The sequence below is a fragment of the Podarcis pityusensis genome (genome assembly GCF_964106645.2).
Source record: "Podarcis pityusensis genome assembly, chromosome: 2".
Taxonomy (NCBI): Eukaryota; Metazoa; Chordata; class Lepidosauria; order Squamata; family Lacertidae; genus Podarcis; species Podarcis pityusensis.
The window spans coordinates 112,916,293-112,930,223 of NC_138029.1; the positions used below are offsets into that span (position 1 = coordinate 112,916,293).

Consider the following 13,931-nt stretch of genomic DNA (forward strand, 5'->3'; position numbering starts at 1 on the left):
ACCCACTCACCGACTCGTAGCTTCATCCCACCGGAAATCCACAGGCCAGCTCCGGAAATCAAAGTTGTAACTGGCGAGTTTCTTCTGCAATGCGGAGAAAGCGTGAGAAAAATCACGGATGTAGACGCTGAATCAATGGGTCAACAAAGCTTCTGGCTCCATAGCCTTTCAGACACAGGCTGGGCAAGAGGCAAACCTTTCGCCCATTTCAGTTGACGCTCAATATTTTCCCCGGGATCAACCAACCTTTCCCGGGATCAATTGCGAAGCATGTGTCAGGCTTCTGGGAATCAGCTTCCTCCCCCTTGGCCACAGATAAGCAGAACAAAGGAAAAGGAGTCTTCTTACCAGTTAGAATCTTTAATAGTCACAGCGAGAGACAACAGAACGCATCTCTCTAGAACGGCGGTGCTCCCAATTAAGGCTTACTCCCCTTCCATCCCTATTAATCTACATCACTCCTATGTCTTGTAACCTGAGTTTGTACCCTCTGTGCTTTCTGTTCTGCCACTTTCTCAGCTCTCCTTGACCTTAGGGAAAGCGGATGGATGCTTTCCAGAGACAGTGAATCTGTTAACCCTCTCTCTTCCAGTGTTTCTCCTCCAAGCTGTTCCCCATCCAGTATTTCCCAGCTTCTGCCTTCTGAACTATGCCCCTCTGCAAGACACTGTTCCAAATCTATACTGTCCTCCTGCTTCTGGGAAGATTCAGGATCAGGAGGAGGGGGTGGCTGCCATCGTTCTTCCTCAGCGCAGCCCTTCTCAGCACAGTCCCTGACAGCATGGCGCTTCCTTAAAACTACAAGCCACAGAGAAGCTACAGGAAAGGCAAGGAGTAAGTCTAAACAGATCAGGAATGGGGAATCTGCGGCCTTCTAGATGTTGGGATTGCAGCTCCCAGAGGGTGGTCAGGAGGTGATGGGAGGGCCTTGGGAGTCGATCAGGATGGGGCCTGTCAATCGCAGCCACTCTTACCTTGTGCTCAGGGGTGCCATACCGGTGTGCATCCTCTAGGATGGTGATGAACTGGATATACTGGGGGTTTGTCCAGCGGCCGATGCCTGAGAAGAGGAGGAAAAGCTTTCAGGGACTGAAGCCCTACAGCATCCGGCTGCCTCTTCTGCTTCAGCACCCACAAAGCACCACCTCCCCACTCACTTTATTCCCACCCCTCCTCAAAAGCTCTCTCTTCTATGAAGCCTTTCGTTTAACCCCTTGATATCACAAATATTATTCCTGTCCTTCTTGCCTACTGGCTGTTCTCCCGGTTGAAGTGTCGTTTGGAAGCTCCTTGGGGCACAGACGTGACTTTTTCCCTTGTGCTACCCTGCCAAGGTGGGTTGAATCCAAGTAAGTCAAAATCTGAAGCAGACTCGCTGAAATCAGTGGCGACTAACTAAAGTCTATGGATTTCAGCCAGTCTGCTTTTAGCTGGACGCAAATCATCATGTTTACTTTGCTTAATCTGCTGTTTTCTTTCTGTTTTACTGATTTTATAATTGTGGTGTGGTGTGATAGCTTCTAGGTAGCTTCCCCACTGCCCCCAACATGTTGTGAACTGCCTTCCAAGACCCACGAAGGAAACATGCAAATGCTTAAATGCATTGAGGGCCCTACAGAAAAACTGAATCGGACAATTTCATGCCACCAAAATCCAAGGAAGGCAATGGTGGCTCTTGACTCAATGGATAAGATTTCCAAGACATTGTTGGGTTCCAGTCAATGCTGGTCCTACTTGGAGTAGACCTGCAGAAATTAATGAACATGTCTAACTTGGGTCTATCAATTTCAATGGCTTTGCTCTGAGTAAAACATAGATGACTACAACCCCCAACTCCCGTCAGCCCCAGTGTGCATTGCCCCTAGCCAGGAATGATGTGAGTTTGTAGTCTGGGGCTATTGGGCAGGGGGCATAGGTTTCCCCATTTCAGCCAATAGCCTTCAGACTCCAGGAAACGCTCACCTCTGAGGCAGGCGATTCCTGCCAGCAAGAGCAGCATGGTCCCGGCATAGTGAGAGATAGCAACAACTTTCGACATCGTCAAATACCCTGGAAAGAGAGACAGGCAAAGAGGGGGAGGCAGTCAGAACAAGCGCACAGAACCTCAAGAGGCTGCTTTGCACGGGATGCTTTTCTTACAGTGAGAACTGTGCTCAGAACGTTTGTTCTATCCCAGGGGTCAGCAACCTTTTTCAGCAGGGGGCCGGTCCACCGTCCCTCAGACCATATGGGGGGGCCGGTTTATATTTTGAAAAACATAATAATGAATGAATTCCTATGCCCCACAAATAACCCAGAGATGCATATTAACTAAAAGGACACATTCTGCTCGTGTAAAAACACCAGGCAGGCCCCACAAATAACCCAGAGATGCATTTTAAATAAAAGCACACATTCTACTCATGTAAAAACAGGCTGATTCCTGGACCGTCCCCGGGCCGGATTGAGAAGGCGAATGGGCCGCATCCAGCCCCCGGGCCTTAGGTTGCCTACCCCTGTTCTATCCCATGGGAGGAACACGCAAGCGTGCGATTTGCCATCAGCGCACAAAGGGGAAAGGCCAGCATCTCCCGAGCACAGCGCTTGCAGCGGGAAAGCCGTTAGGTGTGCTTACGTGAAAGAGCACTGGCGGCCAGCAGAGGGCTGCCTTCATGGGAATGGCCCCTCCACAGCCCCCGTTACCCGTCACATTGCTGCGATTCATCTGGCCTATGAATGTTGAAACCCTTGGCAGTTGCACTGTGAGCATCAATAGGATGGCAGGATCCGAAAAATGCAACCAGTGGGGCCAGCCACAAAACGTTGCTGTGCAGCTTCACTCCCTGGCAGGAATGCTTTTGTTCAGGGATCTGCCAGCTGGGTCTCCCTTTTTACAGGATGCTATATGCTGTTAGGCTCCAGCAGAACATAACACACCCATTTTTCTTTTAAAACGGTCACTATTCTGTAGCTACTGGGCAGGCCCGGACCTCAGTTGCTGTTGTTTTTTAAAAATATTTTCTGTCCTTCTGCAAAGCTGAAGGCTCCTCTGAACATGTTGTTAACTCCCTCTCCCCTCGCCCCATTTGGGCAACTATTCTATTGGCCCTCATTACCCGAGATTACGATTTGAGGGAGGGACGTATTAAATGACCACATTATTCACGTGGGATATGGACACCTCATGCAACTAAATAGGAACAATGCAACATGTCGGACACTGAGTTGACTGAAATTAATCATCATTTAAGATGAATTCCGGGACGCGGGTGGTGCTGTGGGTTAAACCACAGAGCCTAGGACTTGCCAGTCGGAAGGTCGGCTGTTTGAATCCCTGCGACGGGGTGAGCTCCCGTTGCTTGGTCCCTGCTCTTGTCAACCTAGCAGTTTGAAAGCATATCAAAGTGCAAGTAGATAAATAGGTACTGCTCTGGCGGGAAGGTAAATGGCGTTTCCCTGCGCTCCTCTGGTTCGCCAGAAGCGGCTTAGTCATGCTGGCCACATGACCCGGAAGCTGTACGCCGGCTCCCTCGGCCAATAAAGCGAGATGAGCGCCGCAACCCCAGAATCGGTCACGACTGGACCTAATGGTCAGGGGTCCCTTTACCTAAGATGAATTCCACACCAGTCTCAGAAGTGAGGATGTCAATAGGCCAGGGGCATTGTGACTTCGGCACCTGAAACCATGAAGGCTTCAGACTTGTGACCCCTCCAAAAAGGGGGGGAGTGAGGAAGGTAGCCTCAGATTCTTAGAGACTGACAGAAGAAGCTCTTCTGTCAATAACAAATCCGTGAGTGGGGTGTGTGTGAGAGAGATAATAAATTATGTTTTCCCATGCTGTTAGGAAGATTAAAATGCCTCATGCTGCTGGAGTTATTTTGAAAATAATATAACTAAAATTGTGGGAAAAGCAAGGCTCTCGCTGAGGGCAACGGGCTGCCTGGGAAAACCTGCTGCTCCTATAGCAATTGTGCTGCTTATTGAATGCGTTTAGCCACCTTTCTAAAGAAAACAGGCTCAAAGCAGCTGGCAATTGAAACACACACACGACGGGATTAGTGCCCAGACGGGAGACAGCCGGGAGCCCCACGTAAGCTGAGCTGAGCTTTGAAAAGAGGAAGCCCAAGGTACGTCCAATGATACGTGCCTGTTTCCCAAGTGTAATAAAATATTTGCCGAGTTGCTAAGAGACCAAGTGGTGATGCAGGATGCGGATCACCACCCCGATTCAAATTTCACCCCGTCTATGAACTCACTAGGAGGCCCCGGGTTCACCCTTCCCCAAAATATGAAGGGGGAGGGAGGAAGATTACCACTGGCAGACGATCGCACTTTGGGAAGTGGAGGAGGGGGAAACCCCACACACCAAAAATTTTGAGGAAACATTTGCAGGGCAGAAGTCAGCCTTGCAAAATCTCCTTGTCATTCTCCAGACAACATGCGCACAAGGAATCCTTTGTCTGGCCCTGAATGGCAGCTGCCTCGTGACGCAGGGCAGTTCCCCGAGAAAGAACGGCAATCTCCTATAAGGAACAAACTATTATTGGAGCAAGAGCATATTGCGCTGGTCCTGGCCCGACTGCACTGTTTGCCAATTAGTTTCTGGGCCCAACTCAAAGCGTTGGTTTTTGACCTTCAAAGCCTTAAACGGCTCAGGACCACAATACCTCAGGGATTGCCTCTCTCCATAAAGGTAAAGGACCCCTGGACGGTTAATTCCAGTCAAAGGCGACTATGGGGTTGTGGTGCTCATCTTGCTTTCAGGCCAAGGGAGCCAACGTTTGTCCACAGGCAGCTTTCTGGGTCATGTGGCCAGCATGGCTAAGCCGCTTCTGGCGCAACCGAACACCATGACAGAAACCAGAGCGCACGGAAACGCCATTTACCTTCCCAACACAGCGGTACCTATTTATCTACTTGCGCTAGCGTGCTTTCCGACTGCTAGGTTGGCAGGAGCTGGGAAAGAAGCAACGGGAGCTCACCCCGTCGCGGGGATTCGAACCGCCAACCTTCTGATCAGCAAGCCCAAGAGGCTCAGTGGTTCAGACCACAGTGCCACCTGCGTCCCTCCCTCTCTCCATATAAACCTTTCTTTGTGTGCCTCTTCTGTGGGAGGTCTGTAGACTGGCAATATTCCGCTTTTGAAGACGCCCACATTACCAGCCCTCGCTGCCTCTGGCAGGAGTGGATTTCACAGCTTTAAGTACGGGTTGTGTGAAGAAGTCCTTTCTCTTGCCTGACTGACCCAACAACAATATGAAACACAAGGACAAGGGCAGAGTCACCCCTTGACCCCCCCCCCCGGCAGAAGCCAGCAGGAAGGTTTACTTATTTATTAAATTTAGATAACTGCCCTTCCTCCGAAGATCTCAGGGTGGTTCACAGGATGAAAATGAGGGGGAAAGCAGGAAATAAAGGGTTTAAAAACAAGACGTGGTGCACAGCCTCTGCTGTCAGGGGGTAGTTTTGGCTCGCCAACAACTTTAAATTTATTTCTCAGGGCACACCAGCAGTTTTCTTGTGGCAACGATAGTGTTTTTCAGTGCAGATTTTAGGATTTTCTGCCCTGACCTTATACCATGGTCAGACCGCCAGTCCCTGTAGCTTAGGGCTGGTTGTGCCAGGTGTGGGAGCCTCCAGATGTTGCTGAATTGCCAACTCCCATCAACCCCAGCGGGCAGGGCCAGGGAATGATGGGAGTTGTAGTTCAGCAATGTCTGATGAGCAGTAGCTTCTCTGCATGTGGTATAAAGAATCCGAAGCAGCGTGGATTCAAGGACTGACACGGCGTAAGGCGGCTTCTGCACCTCGTTCATCCTACCAGGCAGCGGACATCCCGTGTTTCAGATGCAAATCTTTCCAAGATCTACCTGGAGAGGCCGGGGATTGAATCTGGAGCCTTCCGCATGGAAAACAAGTGCTTTACCACTGAGCTAACAGTGCCGCACCCCCATAACCTCCCAGCGTCGGAAGCTTTCTAGCGCTACGCTTGAGCCAGCAGCACCTTGCCAAAGAGTTTGCCCAGAGAGCAGCAGCCCGTTACCTTTTCTGTACAGGTAAAACACAGCGAGCGGGGAAGAGTAGTAGGAAATGGACCACAGCACGGAAGCCTGCAGGGACAGAGCAAAGGAACGGCGTAAGTCACACAGAGAACAGGCTTTCCCTAGGCATTTCTGGGGGCTCGTTGACGAAGGCCCTGGTGTTTTAAGCGACAGAGAGAAGGGAGCCAAGGGAGCCCGTTTAATGCTCAGAGAGACGAGAGAATCAACTCTGCAATGCGCAGCGCTGCATCCATGGCTACTAGCAGAAGCCAAGGGGGACTGGGTTGCGAGTAAACATGCTTTCACTGAGCCGCTCCTAATGAGGTCTTGCTTCTCTCAACAACCTCTTAGTAAAAGGTTACATTCTGGGCCAGGGAGAGGTGGAAACCTAAATTCCCCGGGACGGGCCCCAGCTGTCCTACACATTATTATGCAGGATCAACGGCACTCTGGATTGCACCGTCACAGAATGGAGGATCATGTGAGGGACGTGCGCTGGGATTTCTGAATGCTTCCCCCTGTAAACAAACAAACAGCCCTCCACACCTGTATAAAACTAGTGCAACGGGGGAAAGTTTTAATGCATTCTTTCCCTGCCGTGCTAGATTATTACATGCAAGAAAGAAGACTGGTTTTATTTTATTTTTAAGCCCCACGCTGCCTGAAACGTGGCTTTTGTCCGCCAGGCGTACTCCGTGGGCAGCTCGCCGCGGCACCCCGATGTGTGCCAGAGCAGCTAGCTACGCCCGAGTTAAGTGGAACCCCCTAAGCTTCCAACGCATTTTGCAGAATGAGTATACCACATGACACCGGTCCCGAGAGACCTGCATTGGCTCCCAGTACGTTTCCGAGCACAATTCAAAGTGTGGGTGCTGACCTTAAGAGCCCTAAACAGCCTCAGCTCAGTATACCTAAAAGAGCATCTCCACCCCCATCGTTCAGCCTGGACACTGAGGTCCAGCGCCCAGGGCCTTCTGGCGGTTCCCTCACTGAGAGAAGTGAGGTTACAGGAAACCAGGCAGAGGGCCTTTTCGGTAGTGGCGCCCACCCTGTGGAACGCCCTCCCTTCAGATGTCAAGGAAATAAGCAGCTATCTTATTTTAAAAGACATCTGAAGGCAGCCCTGTTTAGGGAAGTTTTAAATATTTATTGCTGTATTGTTTTAACACTCGATTGGGAGCCGCTCAGAGTGGCTGGGGAAACTCAGCCAGATGGGTGGGGTATAAATAATAGATTATTATTATTACTATTACTATTATTATTATTATTATTATTATTATTATTATTATTATTTTACACTGCCACTAGGTCGTCTAGAATAGCTGGGAGATAACGAGCACATTGGCGGACAGAACGCACAGAGTATGTACTCACCAGGGCGAGGATGCTGTCCGCATGTTTTTCAAGCGTCCGTGGCTGGTAGTAAGATTCCTGTTGAAAAGAAACAAAACACTTACTGAACTTGGGCTTAGGTCTTTTGAAGAAGGGCTAGAGGAGGGAAGGGAGAGAAGGACGGTTTTCTTTTGAAAAGCTGGTGCCTGTGGTTTTTTCGGGGGCGGGGGGTGGACCTGGTGCTTCAAAGAAGTTAACCAATTAACCCCTGCACTTTTATCTGTAGGCAACACGACCCTAGTTCCCAAATGACAGGAAACTTTTACTGATGCTGTATTGTTACTCATGTAAACCACAGAAACCTTTCTGATTTCTCATACAGTGGTACCTCGGGTTACAGGCGCTTCAGGTTACAGACTCCGCTAGCCCAGAAATAGTGCCTCGCGTTAAGAACTTTGCTTCAGGATGAGAACAGAAATTGCGCAGTGGTGGCGCGGCAACAGCAGGAGGCCCCATTAGTTAAAGTGGTGCTTCAGGTTAAGAACAGTTTCAGGTTAAGAATGGACCTCCAGAATGAATTAAGTTCTTAACCTGAGGTACCACTGTATTGGTTTCAGAGCTTCTTGCCTGGACTGTAGCCTCATGCCGGCTGACTTAGTATTTGTATGTTGCGAACTACCCTGAGATCTACAAATGAGGGGTGGTATATAAATTTACTAAATAATAATAATAATAAAAATGGCAGCAAAAAAAATATGGGAGGGAGAGAGAAAGAGAAACCGAGTAGGTGATATAGAAAAAACCTGCTCCTTTTCCTTTATGGGGTATCCAAGAGCCTGTTTAGAGTCCTTAAGTGGGTTCCCTATCGGTAGGAGAAAATAACAGAGGCCAACCAGAGAATAGTGAGAAGCAAAGCAGCTAGTAAGCTTGATCTTTATTAAGCTATTGCAACAGGGTCCTCACTCACCACACGCAGGAGGGAGGAGGAATCCAGAACAATGGTGCGCAAGCCCTTATATAAACTTTTGAAATTGCTCACCCTGTAGCCCAAGACCACCACCCCCTGAAACATCATAAATACATCACAGGAGGCGGTCTACAGCAGAAACTCTGCTGGCCAGGATATCTGTTAATGGTCACTGATGGCATTACCTGGGCAGCCTGCCAAGGCCTGTGCCACGTTTCCCACTTCTGAAGCTCAATAACGTTGTGGCCAATTTGAACCCATACTTTGGTCTCATGTCTCCTCATTTGGGGTAAAGGGGTAGGCACCACAGACAGGGTTTAGCGCGTGTGCCCGCAAATACTTTTAGTTCCTGAATCCAGGACACAGGCTCACCCTATTCATACACAAAGATGTCCTTAAGACAGGATTTGTATGCCAAAAAGACAAAGGGAAGGCTTTCCCCATTTTCTCCCTCCTTCAGAGAAATATTTGAGGTCCATATGGGAGAGTCAAAATGGTTTCAGGATTGCTCTCCTGTACTATTTCAGACACGTGATTAATATACTTATGTACATTTATGAACGTTTATTTTATATTTGGGACCTTAGAATTCTTATAACTCAGGCATACTAAAGTACAGTATCCAGAAGGGACCTAAAACCTGAGCTCTCGCTCCAATGTATGCTCCTGGGCAGACCGCATAATGGGACGACTACTTTAATAAACACACCCGTCTGAAAAGCCACATCCACAGACCTGGGAGCTGTGCCCCTTGGCCTTAGCCTAGGGGTGGTGGGTTGGAATTATCGTGGGCCACTGTCAATTAAATTGCTGTGCTAGTGGAAGCCAGCACCACAATTCCTGCTCAAGCAGTGAGACTCCCTGCTCCCCAATCGGCCCAAAAGGGTCAGGAGAACCCCCAGAACGGTACAGGGGATGAAGGAGGAGATCAGCTCCTCAGGGACAGCCTTTCCCAACCTGGTCCGGCCCTCCAGTGCTTGGGGCTACTGGGACTAGTGGGAGTTGTAGCCTAAGACGTCCAGAGGGCAGCAGGTTGTGGGGGAAGGCTGTCCTATGAACACAGCAGCCATTTGGGGAGTTTAGCCGCCAGCTTCTTCACGATGACGTATCGCAAGTCCGGGGAATTTCTGGCCCTCCAGGTGTGGCTGAACTACAACTCCTGCCAGCCCCAATTGCAGGGATGATGGGAGTTACAGCTCAGGCACATGCAGAGAGCCAAAGGTTCCTCAGACTGGATTGCAACTCAAACCAGCGACACTGCACAGCTTCACATGCAATGTACAGCCAGTTGCCAGCAATGGGATGGTGCAATGCTGCAGCGGCCAAGGATCAAGGCAGGTGAGTAAGCTGTTGTTGCAGCCTTAAAGAAAGTGCAAAGCGTTCTCTTCTAAATGATAAGAGATTAAGCTCATGCATGCTGCCCTTTGCTCCCTGGCGGAAAGGCGGGGCCCACATGTGATTAGTAGCTCTTCCTCTACAAAGCTTGATTTTTACGGATACAGAGCGCACGTTTCTTCATCTTCAATGCTCCCTTGCTGGGGAGAGGCTGGAGAGCTCAGAGTTTCTCCAAATTCAATAAGCACTAAGCTCACTTCTCGAGGCAGACAGGAATGACTGGGCTGCATCCAACAAAGTCATTGCAAACGCAGAACAAATTCTGTGAGCACAGCAGAACTTCCCCTCCCTCTCCCAGCAAACCTCCCCCCGCCCCCAAAAAAACCCCTGCTCTAAGTTTCCAGCCAACCTTTCAGAGCAGTTTTGAGGGTGCCGTGGGGGTGAGGAGAGAAGGCAGGAAGCACAAAGTGATGTATTGCGATTCTGCATTTCTGGGAAGCTGCAAAGCATGAGAATTGCACAATACAGGAGAGGATGAAAAGTGAAACAGAAAGCAGCAACTCTACAAATAAGTACGCCCTCTTTGGTATTGTGATGACTCAATATATTTTAGTGGGTAGATTAACCGTTTGGTACACAGCGCTGAAGATGTTGGTTGTTCTCCACCTGCCACCATTTTTATTTATTACCTCTGTGTGGAGGGAGTTCCACAACTTAGGGGCTGCCACAGAGAAAGTCTTATCCTAGGCCAAAGCCACAAAGTTTTTGAAGGTGCTGGAGCAACTAGCAGGGTCTCCTCTGTTGATCTTAACACCTGAGGAGTTCTGTAGGGGAGGAGGTGGTCTTTTAGATAATCTGGGATCTAAGTTGTTTAGAGCTTTAAACGCTGCATGAGCACCTTAAACTGGAAGCCAGTATAGCTCTTTTAAAACAGGGGTTGTGCAAGATCCATAATGGAACCTCAGCCAGTAATTTGGCTGCTACATTTTGGATCAGCTGTAATTTCTGAGCTGTCTTTAAGGGTAGCTCCACACAGAGCCAAGTGCAACAATCCAATCTGGAAGTTACCAGAGCATGGAGTACTGGGGCCAAGTAATTTCTGTCTAAAAGGGGCTGTGGCTGGCGAACCAGCCAGAGATGGAAAGACATTACTAGTCACTGCCACCTGAGCGTCCAGTAAGGTAAAGTAAAGGGACCCCTGACCATTAGGTCCAGTCGTGGCCGACTCTGGGGTTGCGGCACTCATCTCGCTTTATTGGCCGAGGGAGCCGGCGTACAGCTTCCGGGTCATGTGGCCAGCATGACTAAGCCACTTCTGGCGAACCAGAGCAGTGCACGGAAACGCTGTTTACCTTCCCGCTGCAACGGTACCTATTTATCTACTTGCACTTTGACGTGCTTTCGAACTGCTAGGTTGGCAGGAGCAGGGACTGAGCTACGGGAGCTCACCCCGTCACGGGGATTCAAACCGCCAACCTTCTGATCAGCAAGCCCTAGGCTCTGTGGTTTAACCCACAGTGCCACCCGCGTCCCACTGAGCGTCCAGTGAAAAGTGCCAAATCTAGGGGTACCCCTCAGCGACCGACCTGCTCCTTCCTGGGAAGGGCAACCCTGTCCAGAACAGGCAATCTCCCCACCTCTCTGACTTGAAAACTCGGGACATGGAACACAGACATATTCACAGGATTCAGCTTCTATTTATTGGCCTGCACCCGGCCTATCACCACCTCCAAGCATCGGTCTAGTTTCTCAACTCTCTCTACCGATTCAGTCACCCAGGAACCTGCTTAGCTTCAACAAGGTGGTGGCCTTATGTGCCTTCAGATGAGGCTCCGGTTCCTGACCACTGGCCGTGCTGGCTGCAGATGATGGGAGTTGGGAGTCTAACATCCGGAAGGATGCAGGTTAGGCCCTCCTGACGCAGGGCCCCGTACAAAACTCAAGTCAAAAGCAAAATGGCCACTAAGGCACAGCTTTTGGAAGATGCGGCCTTGCAGCCATGCGTGCCAGGAAGAATATAGGCGAAAGTTAAGTCAGCCTTGGAAACAAAAATATCTGCTTATCCCACTAGACAAGGCAGTGGTGATGTACACAAGGACGCTGCAGATAACATTGAGCAACCTGATTCTTCCATTTCCCATACTGCAAGCTGTTTGTGTGTTGCTAGTATGTGACCGATACAGCCTTTTCCTCCCAACAGGTTTGCCCAGAGAGGCATCTAGGACAGTGATTTCTAAACAGTGAACTAGGACAGTGATTTCCAAACAGGAATCCTGGGGTTTCATGGAAGCTAATCAAGGGACTGTAACTTTGCATGTAAAAGGTTCAGTGCTGGCATCTTCAGATAGCGCTGGGCAATGCTACTGCCTGAAACCTTGGACTGTGTTTGCTACGAAGTGTGGACTGGCTTTTGTCAACCTGGTGCCCTCCATATATTTGGGGATGCAATTCCCATCAGCACCTCCCTAGCACCACTGGCTGAGTTAGATGAGCCAATGGTTTTAACTACGTAAGTACAGTGGTACCTTGGGTTAAGTACTTAATTCGTTCTGGAGGTCTGTTCTTAACCTGAAACTGTTCTTAACCTGAAGCACCACTTTAGCTAATGGGGCCTCCTGCTGCTGCCGCGCCGCCGGAGCCCGATTTCTGTTCTCATCCTGAAGCACTATTTCTGGGTTAGCGGAGTCTGTAACCTGAAGCGTATGTAACCCAAGGTACCACTATATAGGGCAGCTTTCTATATTCCTAACCTGCCTGATCTTTGGGAATCTTCCTCACTGACCTGGCTCCAGGTACCCCATCTTCTGAATCTGGGCAGATGGGGACTGTGGTGGCAGCCTGCCTACAGAACACCCTCTCTTTTAAAGATATTGGAAAGGAACCATCTTCAAAGGGTTGCCGATGCCAAGTACATTAACTCTCTTAAGATACTGGAAATGCACCAACTTTGAAAGGTTGCAGGGGCCAAGTGCATACACTTCAATTTCCCCAGGCCAGGCATTTGGCGTTGACTCCCCTTCCAGCTCGCTGACTGCTTGAAACTGCTATTAGTTTTGCTTTTATTCTCTCTGCTTTTCCTTTCTTAAATTTTAAAATATTGCTTCCATTTGTTTCTTATAAATGAGAGGTGCATTGAGAGATTTCACACAGAAATACGAGGCTTATCTTTTTTAAAGTTAGAGAAACAGATTCTCACCAGGCAGATATTCATCAGGGGCAGCCTATTCCATCCCAACAGTGCCGTGTCAAAAAAACAAAGTTACACCTGTTGGATCTTTGCAATGCAACTGTAAGGATATTGTTGTGGCAATGCTAATTTTGAACAGGGGAGGGGAAACAGAAGAGGAAGTCTTGTACAAAAAGATGCAACATTCCAGCTATTGTTCTCTCTCCATTCCTCCTTCAAGGCTAGCCACTGTTTTGGAAAATATCCTCAAGGCCGGAATAATCCATCCCCACCCCCGTGTTTTATGATGGCCTCATCCCAGAAAGGTGGCCCCAGACCCTCCAGTAATGACATTGTCCACGATGGGCGTGTGCCATGTTTAAATAAGGGGCTCAGTAATTGGATTTTTTCATACCTCTTCCCCCACAATCCTAATGGTATCGCCCACTGGTATCCCGGACTCTCCATGAGACTTAGGCTGCTCTATGATGACATCAAGGAAAGCGGGGCAATGCCCACCCCTTAAGAGTAATGGTTTCGCCCCCCCAACCCTATGTAAGTAAAGGGCGACGAGGGAGATACCAAGTCTCCAAAAGGGGGGGGGGAGAAGAGTGGATTAAAGCTCACCCAAGACGGTTCTAGCGGAGCCTGCGACGTGTCTTCTGCCTCGGCCCTGAGGCGACGGGGTCTGATGGGGTCCCGCTCCCGGTAGACCCGGTACAGCCGTGGGCCAAGAACGCAGCTCAGCAGCTTCGCCATCTTGGGACGGACCTGAAGCCGAAACGGCACCGGCAGGGAGAGGGTGGGGAGGAGCTACATTTCCGGGTTTCGTACAGGAAGGGAACCGGGACAAAAGACTTCTGGTTCTCCCCCCCCCCCCTTTCTTCCCAGAACGCGATTCCGGCGCCTTCTCTTCCCTTCTGCCTTCTAGGGCCGCTAACGCAAGGGGGCGTCCGCGTCGCTCTAGCCCTTAAAGGAACCGCAGCCCTATTTTGCTGGAGAATAAATCCTATTGAATTTAGTGGGATTCGGTTCCAACTGATGTTTAGGCATACGGTCCAGTCCCAACCTTATTTACACAAATATTATTGTTGTTGTTGTTATGATTAT

The 13,931-nt window shown here is 49.6% G+C and overlaps 1 protein-coding gene across 1 annotated transcript in view; it reads right to left on the minus strand.

Annotated features, from left to right (window-relative positions):
• The window catches only part of ABHD16A (abhydrolase domain containing 16A, phospholipase), a 34,658-nt gene extending 20,929 nt beyond the window's left edge, over window positions 1-13,729 (minus strand). The window contains exons 1-6 of the mRNA XM_080992469.1: window positions 13,449-13,729; window positions 7,396-7,452; window positions 6,024-6,090; window positions 1,963-2,049; window positions 975-1,060; window positions 11-84 (exon numbers count right to left, since the gene is read on the minus strand). Of these exons, the coding sequence (XP_080848595.1) occupies window positions 11-84; window positions 975-1,060; window positions 1,963-2,049; window positions 6,024-6,090; window positions 7,396-7,452; window positions 13,449-13,580 (503 nt within the window). The 5' untranslated portion in view covers window positions 13,581-13,729. The remainder of the gene's footprint in view (window positions 1-10; window positions 85-974; window positions 1,061-1,962; window positions 2,050-6,023; window positions 6,091-7,395; window positions 7,453-13,448) is intronic.
• Window positions 13,730-13,931: the final 202 nt, after the last annotated feature.